General features: G+C 39.6%; 2 protein-coding genes across 2 annotated transcripts; both read right to left on the bottom strand.

Annotated features, from left to right (window-relative positions):
• Window positions 1–823: 823 nt before the first annotated feature.
• Window positions 824–4,622, bottom strand: LOC130137413 (putative 12-oxophytodienoate reductase 11). The gene is made up of 5 exons (XM_056308652.1): window positions 4,360–4,622; window positions 3,033–3,173; window positions 2,801–2,931; window positions 2,135–2,311; window positions 824–1,615 (listed from the first exon to the last, which is right to left on the bottom strand). Exons 1-5 carry the CDS (start codon window positions 4,596–4,598, stop codon window positions 1,023–1,025), a joined length of 1,281 nt encoding a protein of 426 aa, XP_056164627.1. The 5' UTR covers window positions 4,599–4,622; the 3' UTR covers window positions 824–1,022.
• A 2,111-nt stretch (window positions 4,623–6,733) lies between these two features.
• On the bottom strand, window positions 6,734–10,340 carry LOC130136740 (12-oxophytodienoate reductase 2-like). Its single transcript, XM_056307005.1, has 5 exons — window positions 10,099–10,340; window positions 8,772–8,912; window positions 8,540–8,670; window positions 7,874–8,050; window positions 6,734–7,356 (listed from the first exon to the last, which is right to left on the bottom strand). The coding sequence occupies exons 1-5, from the start codon at window positions 10,170–10,172 to the stop codon at window positions 6,764–6,766; spliced, it is 1,116 nt and encodes a 371-aa protein (XP_056162980.1). The 5' UTR covers window positions 10,173–10,340; the 3' UTR covers window positions 6,734–6,763.
• Between the last annotated feature and the right edge of the window lie 1,814 nt (window positions 10,341–12,154).

Below are 12,154 nucleotides of genomic sequence, written 5' to 3'. Positions count from 1 at the left end.
TAGATCCACCAGTCACTTGTTCATGAATTACTCGAACTTGGTTTGATTATTATCAAGTTAAAATCTTAGAAGATGACACGGCATCTTTATCGCGGTTGCACTATCGACAATGTCTTCCAACAGTCGAATGTAAATTCAAAAAAAAAAAAAAGATATTTCTCGAGTCTAGCTTGGAAACATTCTGAATGTGAAGTACACTTTTGCAAATACAATTTCGTTTGAATAAATGCCAATGAAAATTTGTGTGTGCAATTGGGCAATTTTCCTTTGATCTTTCAATTGGTCAATTTAGCAAACTGTGTCGCTTGTTTGCACTTACTTGCTAATGGGTTTGCAGATGTAATATATGGCAATTGGCTAGCAAGCCCATATGAAATTAGTGGGTCGATTAGGAAGAGAATGATCCAGCAACTCCAAGGTCTCAATGCTGTTGTCATTGATTCAACTTCAATTCTTGTTTCTGTTCATCGCGGATGAGCTTCATCATCTCACCAGGCACACCCCATCCCTTTGTGTATTTGTCTTCATTTCATGTTTTGAGTTTTCTTTTAAGACTTAACACTCCGCCATCATCTGACGACCCATGTACGACGCCGCTATATGTTTATTGCGGTCGTCTTTGAACAAATGGTAAGATATTGGGAAACCTTTCTGATTGTATGATCGCAACTCGATCCCGTGCTTATCGGAGCGGATTTTTCCAAATTGGGAACTTTTAAACTACCTATCTCTTAGCTCGGTGGTGCTCAACAGTGCAGTAACGGAACTTAGGACGACGATCACATTCTCATGCAATCCATCAAAAGGAACAGATGCCAAACTATTCCAAATCAAGCAATTCATTGATCAGCTCGTGGCCCGTCATTGTATCAAGACATACAATTTTCTTACGTATCAATGCAACAGAGCTACAAGGGCAAGAAAATTCTCACCAGCATACATAAAAGTAGGCAAGAATCAACGATGAGCTATTTTATTCCATGTCATGTCCGGCAGTGACTTAAGCCGTGTCCGGCAGTGACTTAAGCCGTGTCCTCCAAGAACGGATAATCGGAGTACCCAATCACCGGGTCCGATGTGTAGAACGTCTCTATATTATACTTATTCAAAGGTGCGTCCAACTCAAACCTCTTAGGCAAATCCGGATTGGCCAAGAATAAACGGCCGTAAGCAACAAGATCAGCACGGTTCTCGGCCACAGCACCGTTTCCATCTTCCCAGGTATAACCTCCGGCTACAATGAAAGTTCCCTTGAACAAGTTCCTCATCGGGACGAGACTGTGCGGACATTGGCTTATTTCGCCCACGGTCTCCATTCTCGGCTCAACCATGTGGCAGTAAAGGATCCCATACTTATTTAATTGTTCGACCATGTAGTTTCCTAGTGCTTTGGGGTTCGAGTCTCCTGCTTCCGAGTAGGTTGCAAAAGGGGAAAGCCTGATCCCGACTCTGTCTGCGCCTATTTCATTAACAATGGCCTCAACGATCTCGAGAGCGAAACGACACCGATTCTCCAGAGAACCTCCATACTGGTCTGTTCTGTCGTTTACCTGGTCTTTCATGAATTGTTCTATTAAGTAGCCATGAGCACCGTGTATTTCAACACCGTCAAAACCTATGTCGTGCATGCAAAATAGGCATCACTGAGATAGTATCATAAAGCAAGAGTTGGTATTTAACGGAAGCTTATATGATCCGACGTATGGGACAGCAATCACACACTTCTTAAATTGTTAGGCACCAAAATGTAGATTCTAAAGCCAAACTCAAACAATACAATATGTAAAACTGATGTGAAAAATTTTCCGCTAGTATTTCTACATAGTTTCCTTTTTGTCGTTACCAGCTACTTCATTTTTTCGCCACCTAGAGAAACATTGAGTGATTTCTTGTCATACTTTTGAACTTCTCTTGTGCCATTATATTCAGATCTGCTGAGGCTTTAGATATATGGAGATCATTGTCATGTGATTAAAACTTTCTTCGGTCTCTTATACAGCCCTTTCTTTTTCCTGGTCGTGCTCTTACACAGGTTCAGATGACAAAAACCACACCGTAATAACCAAACTCATCGTAGTAAAGCTCCCATTATTGACTTGAAAAAAGAAAACACAAAAAACGGAAAAGGATATACCAGCTTCCATTGCATTCCTTGCAGCAAGTCTAAAGTCATTGACAATGTTTGGAATTTCATCAGTCCTTAGTCGCCTTGGAGGCGTGAACTGACCAACATCAAAGCCATTACTTGGAAGTTGAGGAGTCAATGACTTGTCAGAGGATGAAATTGGAGCTTGCCCATTTGGCTGAAAACCTGCAGAGAAAATACAGATGCAATAAATAGAGAGATTATGTTAATTGCCACTGAGAAAAAAATTCCTGTTCCAGTATTATATACTGGCTTCATCTCATCTAGTCATTTTCTTTCAAGGAAAATCATCTATCCATCCAGAAGAATTCGACCTACATCACTTCTAAAACTGATAAGACTTGATATGTCATAAAAACTCATAGCCCCCATTCATTTTCACGAAGATGCACATAAAACCAGCAACAAAGCTCAAGCAGACAACATATCGTTTGCACAAAAGTATTGTCAGCAGGACTATGCAAACTTTTTTCTCCTCATTGTGTATAGACGTCATCACTTATCTTGCATGTCTAAAAGTTCTAAGCAGGGGTTCAAACTATTTCAGTTGAAAATCACAGCCAATTTGCATCAAGTTGAAAATCAAATTGAGCATTTCTTTTGCGCCAATTATTTAAAAACAATATTTATATAGGAAATGGAACACAAACAAACCTGCACTTGAGACCCTCCCCACATGCCTGATCTGACAAAAGAAGATACCACCTTTGGCATGAACAGCATCTACAATGGGTTTCCAAGCCTCGACTTGCTCTTTTGTCCATATGCCAGGTGTATCTGGATACCTAAAGAAACGGGTGCAGGAAGTTAAACTCGAGCTTGGGGAAGAAAGTTGAACCTCACATGCTTGGCAAAGTCTATTGGCTGTACAAGTGAGATTGGTTACCCTTGTGCAGTGTCAGAGACTCCTGTGGCTTCGGCAATGAGAAGGCCACCTTTAGAGGTTCTCTGGGAATAGTACAATATGGCGTGTGGCTGAGGAACATTCTTGTAAGATCTTTGTCTGGTCAAGGGTGCTAGAACAACTCTGAAAATACAAGTACCGCAAAGGCAGTTTATTAGATGATCTGTTTCTGCTTGAACTTTGTAATAGCTTCAGATAAAAAAAACATTAGATCCTTTGGCTATTCTAACAAATCAACAATGGTTTGCTAACCGTTTGCGCTACCAATAAAGCAACACCACTGAAGCACCTGCACTCAGTCATTATAGTTGGGGTATAACAACTCCCACTTATTGCCGAAAGCTTAGCAATTTGACGACTAGCTCTGTTTCAGCATGTCAAACCATTTAACAGTCTAAAGCAATGACCTTTCAGTTCAAGGGATGGTCCAACATATTCTAGGGTCCTAATGTTTAGCACATTCAGGCATGCTGCCTAAGAGTCGGGGTTCAAACCCCATCACCGGAAAAGCAAAAGAATACAGGACTGAGAGATTTAAGCACTAAGATGAAAAAAGCAAGTCGCTCTCTATAGTTTAACAAAATGGCTTCAGATAGTGTACAGGGAGTAAAGGGAAGAGGCGCTCTATGAAAACCAAAATTACAAAGACAACTATAAGAGAGTAAGATAAACTCAAAAAGGGTTTGGCAAGGCATGCGGCAACCAATCTTTCCATGTACTATGTATGAAAATAAAACCCGATTGACATACTAGAGTAAGGCTTGATCAGAGAAGCATGTGGGTTCGATATCACCCTTTACTACAGTAAATGCAGCCTATGCGCTAGGAAAGAATGAAGCAGCGGAATCATTAGCAAGTAAAACGACAGATAAATTGATCCATCATTCTCACACCCAGTCTAAGAGGAAAAATTACAAAAATGATTTATTTGCAGCATCAATAACATTCATTCAAACATTTAGGAGCTGTATGCTCATTTGATCACTGAAATGCATGCTCAAGTCACCTCGAATTTCCAAGTCTCTGTGACAGAGAATACATTTCATGTTGAACTTGTTCTAGCTGTCAAGAATTAGAACCTTGACAGCTAGAAAAATCACAATTTGAAACACCCCGTCAACTTCCCAGAACAAATTCCAATGTAAAGATCAAATGTTGACACGCCATAACAACAACAAAGCTTTCCCACTTAATGGGAAAGATCAATCAAGGGAACTCGAACCGAGTAAAACAGTAGATGGCATGAAGAGCAAGCACGAAACAAGATCGAATATGAAAGAGAAATTTTCAAAAACAAGAAGATGAGAACCTGTGGGAAAGATCGAATCTTCCCATTTTGTAGGGAGTGAGGAGAGGAGGGGTGGGCATTTCCTGGGCTGACATGTTGTGGGTGTTGCTGAATCTCTCTCTCTTTCTGTCGGTCGTGTCGTGAAGATGGTGTTCCTGAGCTTTGAGCTTCCACTTTTTCCCTCGACTAAAGAAGTTATGGTCGCAAATTGAGACAATCAGCATGTCGTTTGGACCCTTTTTATAGGAGCACCGCACCATGAAAGCATCCACGAAGAAGGTCCCACCACTCCCACTTTTGAGAGAGAGAGAGTCTGCATTCATTGACTGGGTTAATTCAATTTCGTCACGATGACACTGCCAAGATTACGTGAGCAGGTGCGTCGTTAAGGCTCGAAGTCAGGTCATGAGCAGACCGGTCCCAAATAAAGGGTGATTTGATTTAAAATAACGTCCCAACTCACCGATCGGCTAGAATTTTCGCAGTCAGACTGCTTTACCTTAGTCAACAACGTGGAAGCTTCACAGAAACTGCCGTGGGAACAGAGGGCCCTAATCTGCGAAGCTCGCGGGCTGCTTCTTTCTTTCTGTAATGTTAACCTCCAATATTGAAATAGAAATAGAAATAGAAATAGAAATAGAGTGACGGACTGGGTAGCGAAGGCCTACAGGAAAAAAAAGCTCTCTCAACACTGGTTGACTAGTCCTCCGCAGGTCCTCACTGAACTGCTTTGTTTTGAGACCCCGTTACTGGGTTCCTCTGTCTCTGGTTATCAATGAGAAGCCTTTAGTTCTGACCAAAAAAAAAAAAAAGTAAAGGCAATTTTATCCAAAATTTGCAGCTGGATGAAAATGGACAAAATATTCTCTGTGATTCGTGATCATTATATCATTTATTTTTTCACTTTAGGACATGAATTCAAACGTCACTTTAGAGCATTTATTCTTTCTTTCTTTTTCTTTTTTTGATCGGAAGGTATAACGACGCGGTTCGACGAGAGCATTATCATGATACGTGATCTTTTGAAAAAATGCCTATACGTATGTTGAAAGACACAACGCGAGATTCGATGTCGAACATATCAAAGCGGGAGAAATGTCGAACTTGTTAAATCTTGAGGATATCGCAAGAGGGGCATTAATTCAAACTTGGTACATTATTGACCCATTTTTTATGGTCAAAATGGGTACGAACGTAAAAAGTCCATTATTTCGTACGCAAGCAAACAAATTCAAAACGGAAGCCTCCCTCTTTTTATATTGAAAATATCAGGATTATCATGTATAACTTTGTTGCGATGGTTCTTAGTAATACAATATGTTATATGGACACATATATATATAGATATATAAATGGGTGAAAGCTACCAAAAAACCCTAAATTATATTCACTCTTGATACATTTACCCTAAAAAAATTTCTGTGACATCAAAAATCTCAAATTTATACCTGTGTGACACATTTACTTTCCGTTTATCAATAAGAACCGTTAAAAATCTACCTAGATGGACTTTAGAAAGCAAATAGTATTGACATGGTGCCCATTTGGCTTAAATAAAATAAAAACAATATTATTTTGACCGAAATGTCACATAGGTAGACATGGCCACGGTTCGGAACCGGCCGATTCCGGTTTGTGGCCATGTATAAACCGGAACCGAAACCGCCCCTGGCGGTTCCGGTTCCAGTTCCGGCCGGTAAAAATTTAAAAAATAAATTATGAAATAAAAAAATAATGAATTATAAAATTTTGAAATAATGAATTATTCAATATAAAATGTAATCAAAATATACATTGTAATCAAATTTGGGGAAAAAAAGAGTTTCTCCACTGATCTTTAGTTTTTTTTTTTGGAACCGTTTCCGAAACCGGCATTTCCGGGCCGGTTCCAAAATTGTTGGAACCGGAACCGGTTCCGAACCGCAGGCCCGGTTAATGGGCCGGTCCCGGGTTTGACCCCGGCCAAAACCGGCCCGTGGCCATGCCTACACATAGGTACAAGTTTGGGGTTTTTGATATTACAAAAAAAAAATAGATTAATATCACTAAAAAATCTAAAACTGATACTCTTGTGACAAATTTACCCTTCGTTAATTTCCGTTAAATTGGATTAATACCACGAAAAACCAAAAGCTCATGCACCTGTAAAAGACGAAGGGTAAAACCACATAACTAATATACCCATCATTGCCGCATATCATTCAACTAAGCAATTTGATGGTAAAATTTAACCAAACCAAGCAGAGGGTACATTTATTATCACAAATATGTCACGGTGGGTATAATTTGCAATTTTTTGTGGCTTTTTTCTCTATATAAAGCCATATAATGATGATGATGATAAAGACATCTAAAAATGGACAGGCGAGCAGACAATTGAGGATCTGGATGAGCTATTTTATTCCAAGTCATGTCCGGCAGTGACTTAAGCCTTGTCCTCCAGGAATGGATAATCGGAGTACCCAACCACCGGGTCCGATACGTAGAACGTCTCTCTATTATACTTATTCATAGGTGCGTCCAACTCAAACCTCTTAGGCAAATCCGGATTGGCCAAGAACAAACGGCCGTAAGCAACAAGATCAGCACGGTTCTCGGCCACAGCACCGTTTCCATCTTCCCGGGTATAACCTCCGGCTGCAATGAAAGTTCCCTTGAACAAGTTCCTCATCGGGACGAGACTGTGCGGACATTGGCTTATTTCGCCCACGGTCTTCATTCTCGGCTCAACCATGTGGCAGTAAAGGATCCCATACTTATTTAATTGTTCGACCATGTAGTTTCCTAGTGCTTTGGGGTTCGAGTCTCCTGCTTCCGAGTAGGTTGCAAAAGGGGAAAGCCTGATCCCGACTCTGTCTGCGCCTAATTCATTAACAATGGCCTCAACGATCTCGAGAGCGAAACGACACCGATTCTCCAGAGAACCTCCATACTGGTCCGTTCTGTCGTTTACCTGGTCTTTCATGAATTGTTCTATTAAGTAGCCATGAGCACCGTGTATTTCAACACCGTCAAAACCTATGTCGTGCACGCAAAATAGGCATCACTGAGTTAGTATCATAGAGCAAGAGTTGGTATTTAATGGAAGCTTATATGATCAGACGTATGGGACAGCAATCACACACTTCTTAAATTGTTAGGCACCAAAATGTAGATTCTAAAGCCAAATTCAACAATACAATATGTAAAACTGATGTGAAAAATTTTCCGCTAGTATTTCTACATAGTTTCCTTTTTGTCGTTACCAGCTACTTCATTTTTTCGCCGCCTAGAGAAACATTAAGTGATTTCTTGTCATACTTTTGAACTTCTCTTGTGCCATTATGTTCAGATCTGCTGAGGCTTTAGATATATGGAGATCATTGTCATGTGATTAAAACTTTCTTCGGTCTCTTATACAGCCCTTTCTTTTTCCTGGCCGTACTCTTACACAGGTTCAGATGACAAAAACCACACCGTAATAACCAAACTCATCGTAGTAAAGCTCCCATTATTGACTTCAAAAAAAAAAAACAGAAAACGGAAAAGGATATACCAGCTTCCATTGCATTCCTTGCAGCAAGTCTAAAGTCATTGACAATGTTTGGAATTTCATCAGTCCTTAGTCGCCTTGGAGGTGTGAACTGAGCAACATCAATGCCATTACTTCGAAGTTGAGGAGTCAATGGCTTGTCAGAGGATGAGATTGGAGCTTGCCCATTTGGCTGAAAACCTGCAGAGAAAATACAGATGCAATAAATAGAGAGATCATGCTAATTGCCACTTAGAAAAAAATTCCTGTTCCAGTATTATATACTGGCTTCATCTCATCTAGTCATTTTCTTTCAAGGAAAATCATCTATCCATCCAGAAGAATTCGACCTACATCACTTCTAAAACTGATAAGACTTGACATGTCATAAAAACTCATAGCCCCCATTCATTTTCACGAAGATGCACATAAAACCAGCAACAAAGCTCAAGCAGACAACATATCGTTTGCACAAAAGTATTGTCAGCAGGACTATGGAAACTTTTTTCTCCTCATTGTGTATAGACATCATCACTTATCTTGCATGTCTAAAAGTTCTAAGCAGGGGTTCAAACTATTTCAGTTGAAAATCACAGCCAATTTGCATCAAGTTGAAAATCAAATTGAGCATTTCTTTGGCGCCAATTATTTAAAAACAATATTTATATAGGAAATGGAACACAAACAGACCTGCATTTGAGACCCTCCCCACATGCCAGATCTGACAAAAGAAGATACCACCTTTGGCATGAACAGCATCTACAATGGGTTTCCAAGCCTCGACTTGCTCTTTTGTCCATATGCCAGGTGTATCTGGATACCTAAAGAAACAGGTGCCGGAAGTTAAACTCGAGCTTGGGGAAGAAAGCTGAACCTCACATGCTTGGCAAAGTCTATTGGCTGTACAAGTGAGATTGATTACCCTTGTGCAGTGTCAGAGACTCCTGTGGCTTCGGCAATGAGAAGGCCACCTTTAGAGGTTCTCTGGGAATAGTACAATATGGCGTGTGGCTGAGGAACATTCTTGTAAGATCTTTGTCTGGTCAAGGGTGCTAGAACAACTCTGAAAATACAAGTACCGCAAAGGCAGTTTATTAGATGATCTGTTTCTGCTTGAACTTTGGAATAGCTTCAAATAAAAAAAACATTAGATCCTTTGGCTATTCTAACAAATCAACAATGGTTTGCTAACCGTTTGCACTACCAATAAAGCAACACCACTGAAGCACCTGCACTCAGTCATCATAGTTGGGGTATAACAACTCCCACTTATTGCCGAAAGCTTAGCAATTTGACGACTAGCTCTGTTTCAGCATGTCAAACCATTTAACAGTCCAAAGCAATGACTTTTCAGTTTAAGGGATGGTCCAACATATTCTAGGGTCCTAATGTTTAGCACATTCAGGCATACTGCCTAAGAGTCGGGGTTCAAACCCCATCACCGGAAAAGCAAAAGAATACAGGACTGAGAGATTTAAGCACTAAGATGAAAAAGGCAAGTCGCTCTCTATAGTTTAACAAAATGGCTTCAGATAGTGTACAGGGAGTAAAGGGAAGAGGCGCTCTATGAAAACCAAAATTACAAGGACAACTATAAGAGAGTAAGATTAACTCAAAAAGGGTTTGGCAAGGCATGCGGCAACCAATCTTTCCATGTACTATGTATGAAAATAAAACCCGATTGACATACTAGAGTAAGGCTTGATCAGAGAAGCATATGGGTTCAATATCACCCGTTACTACAGTAAATGCAGCCTATGCGCTAGGAAAGATTGATGCAGCGGAATCATAAGCAAGTAAAACGACAGATAAATTGATCCATCATTCTCACACCCAGTCTAAGAGTAAAAATTACAAAAATGATTTATTTGCAGCATCAACAACATTCATTCAAACATTTAGGAGCTGTATGCTCATTTGATCACTGAAATGCATGCTCAACTTACCTTGAATTTCCAAGTCTCTGTGACAGAGAATACATTTCATGTTGAACTTGTTCTAGCTGTCAAGAATTAGAACCTTGACAGCTAGAAAAATCACAATTAGAAACACCCCGTCAACTTCCCAGAACAACGTCCAATGTAAAGATCAAATGTTGACACGCCATAACAACAACAAAGCTTTCCCACTTAATGGGAAAGATCAATCAAGGGAACTCGAACCGAGTAAAACAGTAGATGGCATGAAGAGCAAGCACGAAACAAGATCGAACATGAAAGAGAAATTTTCAAGAACAAGAAGATGGGAACCTGTGGGAAAGATCGAATCTTCCCATTTTGTAGGGAGTGAGGAGAGGAGGGGTGGGCATTTCCTGGGCAGACATGTTGTGGGTATTGCTGAATCTCTCTCTCTCTCTCTCTCTCTCTCTCTCTCTCTCTCTCTCTCTGTGTCGGTCGTGTCGTGAAAATGGTGTTCCTGAGCTTTAAGCTTCCACTTTTTCCCTCGACTAAAGAAGTTATGATCGCAAATTGAGACAATCAGCATGTCGTTTGGACCCCCTTTTATAGGAGCACTGCACCATGAAAGCATCAACGAAGAAGGTCCCTCCACTCCCACTTTTGAGAGAGAGAGTCTGCATTCATTGACTGGGTTAATTCAATTTCGTCTCGAAGACACTGCCAAGATTACGTGAGCAGGTGCGTCGTTAAGGCTCGAAGTGAAGTCATGACCAGACCGGTCCCAAATAAAGGGTGATTTGGTTTAACATAACGTCCCAACTCGCCAGACCGGCCAGAATATTCGCCGACTGAAGTAAAGGCAATTTTATCCAAAATTTGCAGCTGGATGAAAATGGACAAAATATTTCTTTGTGGTTCGTGATCATTGTATCATTTATTTTTTCACTTTAGGACATGAATTCAAACGCCAATTTAGGGCATTTATTCTTTCTTTTTTTTCCTTTTTTGATTGGGAGGTGTAACGATGTGGTTCGACAAGAGCATTACCATAATAGGCAATCTCTTAAAAAAATGCCTATTCGTATGTTGAAAGACAAAACGCGAGATTCAATGTCGGACAGGTCAAAGCGGAAGAAATCTCAAACTCGTTAAATCCCGAGGATATCGCAACAGGGGCATTAATTCAACCTTGGTACATTATTGACCCATTTTTTATGGTCAAAAACTGTCCGAACCAAAAAAGTCAACAATTTCGTACGCAAGGAAACAAATTCGAAATGGAAGCCTCCCTCTTTTTTTATTGAAAATATCAAGATTATCATGTTCAACTTTGTTGCGATGGTTCTTAGTAATACAATATGCTATATGGACACACATATATAGATATATAAATGGGTAAAAGCTACCAAAAATCATAAACTATATTCACCGTAATATATTTACCCTAAAATTTTTTTCGTGACACCAAAAATCTCAAATTTGTACCTGTGTGACACATTTACCTTTCGTCTATCAATGAGAATCGTTAAAAATCTGCCTAGATGGACTCTAGAAAGCAAACAATGGAGCCCACTTGGCTTAAGTGAAATAAAAACGATATTATTTTGACTGAAATGTCACATAAGTTCAAGTTTGGGGTTTTTGATATTACAAAAAAAAATGGATTAATACCACGAAAAAATCTAAAACTGATACACTTGTAACAAATTTACCCTCCGTTAGTTTTCGTTAAATTGGATTAATACCACGAAAAACCAAAAGCCCATACACCTATGGTAAAACCACAAAACTAGTATGCATGTCATCCAACTAAGCAATTTGATAATAAAATTTAATCGAAACTAAAAATGGGTAAATTTGTCATAAGTGTACTAGTTTTGAATTTTTTGTGGTCAAAAAGTTGGTTCGGGATAAATTTATCACAGATATACCAGTTAGGAGTTTTTCGTAGTATTAACCGAAAAAATTTTAGGATAAATATATCACGGTAGGTATAATTTGTAATTTTTTTGTGGCTTTTTCTCTATATAAAGCCATATAATGATGATGACGAATGATGGTGATAACGACATCTACAAATGGACAGGCGAGCAGACAATTAAGGATCTGGATGGCACGCATGTCCAGATTCGGACTAAAGGGAACAACGTGAGGGAGACAAACCTCAGAATGTGGGCGGCCGGCCAATAGCGCTTCCCGTATTCAACATAATTCGAACATGTCTCTTCAGCCTCAGGTCGTTTATGTAGAAGAAGAAAGTCATCAACTTCGAGCTGTACTTGGATTTCTTACTTCTTTTTTCTTTTTTGGTGTCGTTCAGGAAAATATCAGAAACTGCAAATTACATACTTTTAGACTTTTAATACACTGGCATTGGACTTTGTTATTGCTGAAATTAACGCCTTTA

This window comes from Syzygium oleosum, unplaced genomic scaffold, assembly GCF_021117445.2.
Source record: "Syzygium oleosum isolate NSW1041296 unplaced genomic scaffold, Sole_v2.1 Sole_v2.02, whole genome shotgun sequence".
NCBI lineage: Eukaryota > Viridiplantae > Streptophyta > Magnoliopsida > Myrtales > Myrtaceae > Syzygium > Syzygium oleosum.
This window is presented reverse-complemented; position numbering and strand designations above follow the sequence as displayed.

Bases quoted from the DNA above. Each gene is read 5' to 3' on its own strand.
- LOC130137413 (XM_056308652.1), bottom strand. From the start codon at position 4,598: ATGGTGCGGTGCTCCTATAAAAAGGGTCCAAACGACATGCTGATTGTC. The intron at 3,174-4,359 runs GTTCTCATCTTC...TTGTATTTTCAG, and splicing joins AGATTCGATCTTTCCCACAG to AGTTGTTCTAGCACCCTTGA. The intron at 2,932-3,032 runs GTAACCAATCTC...CCGTTTCTTTAG, and splicing joins GTCTCTGACACTGCACAAGG to GTATCCAGATACACCTGGCA.
- LOC130136740 (XM_056307005.1), bottom strand. From the start codon at position 10,172: ATGTCTGCCCAGGAAATGCCCACCCCTCCTCTCCTCACTCCCTACAAA. The intron at 8,913-10,098 runs GTTCCCATCTTC...TTGTATTTTCAG, and splicing joins AGATTCGATCTTTCCCACAG to AGTTGTTCTAGCACCCTTGA. The intron at 7,357-7,873 runs GTATATCCTTTT...TGCACGACATAG, and splicing joins AAGGAATGCAATGGAAGCTG to GTTTTGACGGTGTTGAAATA.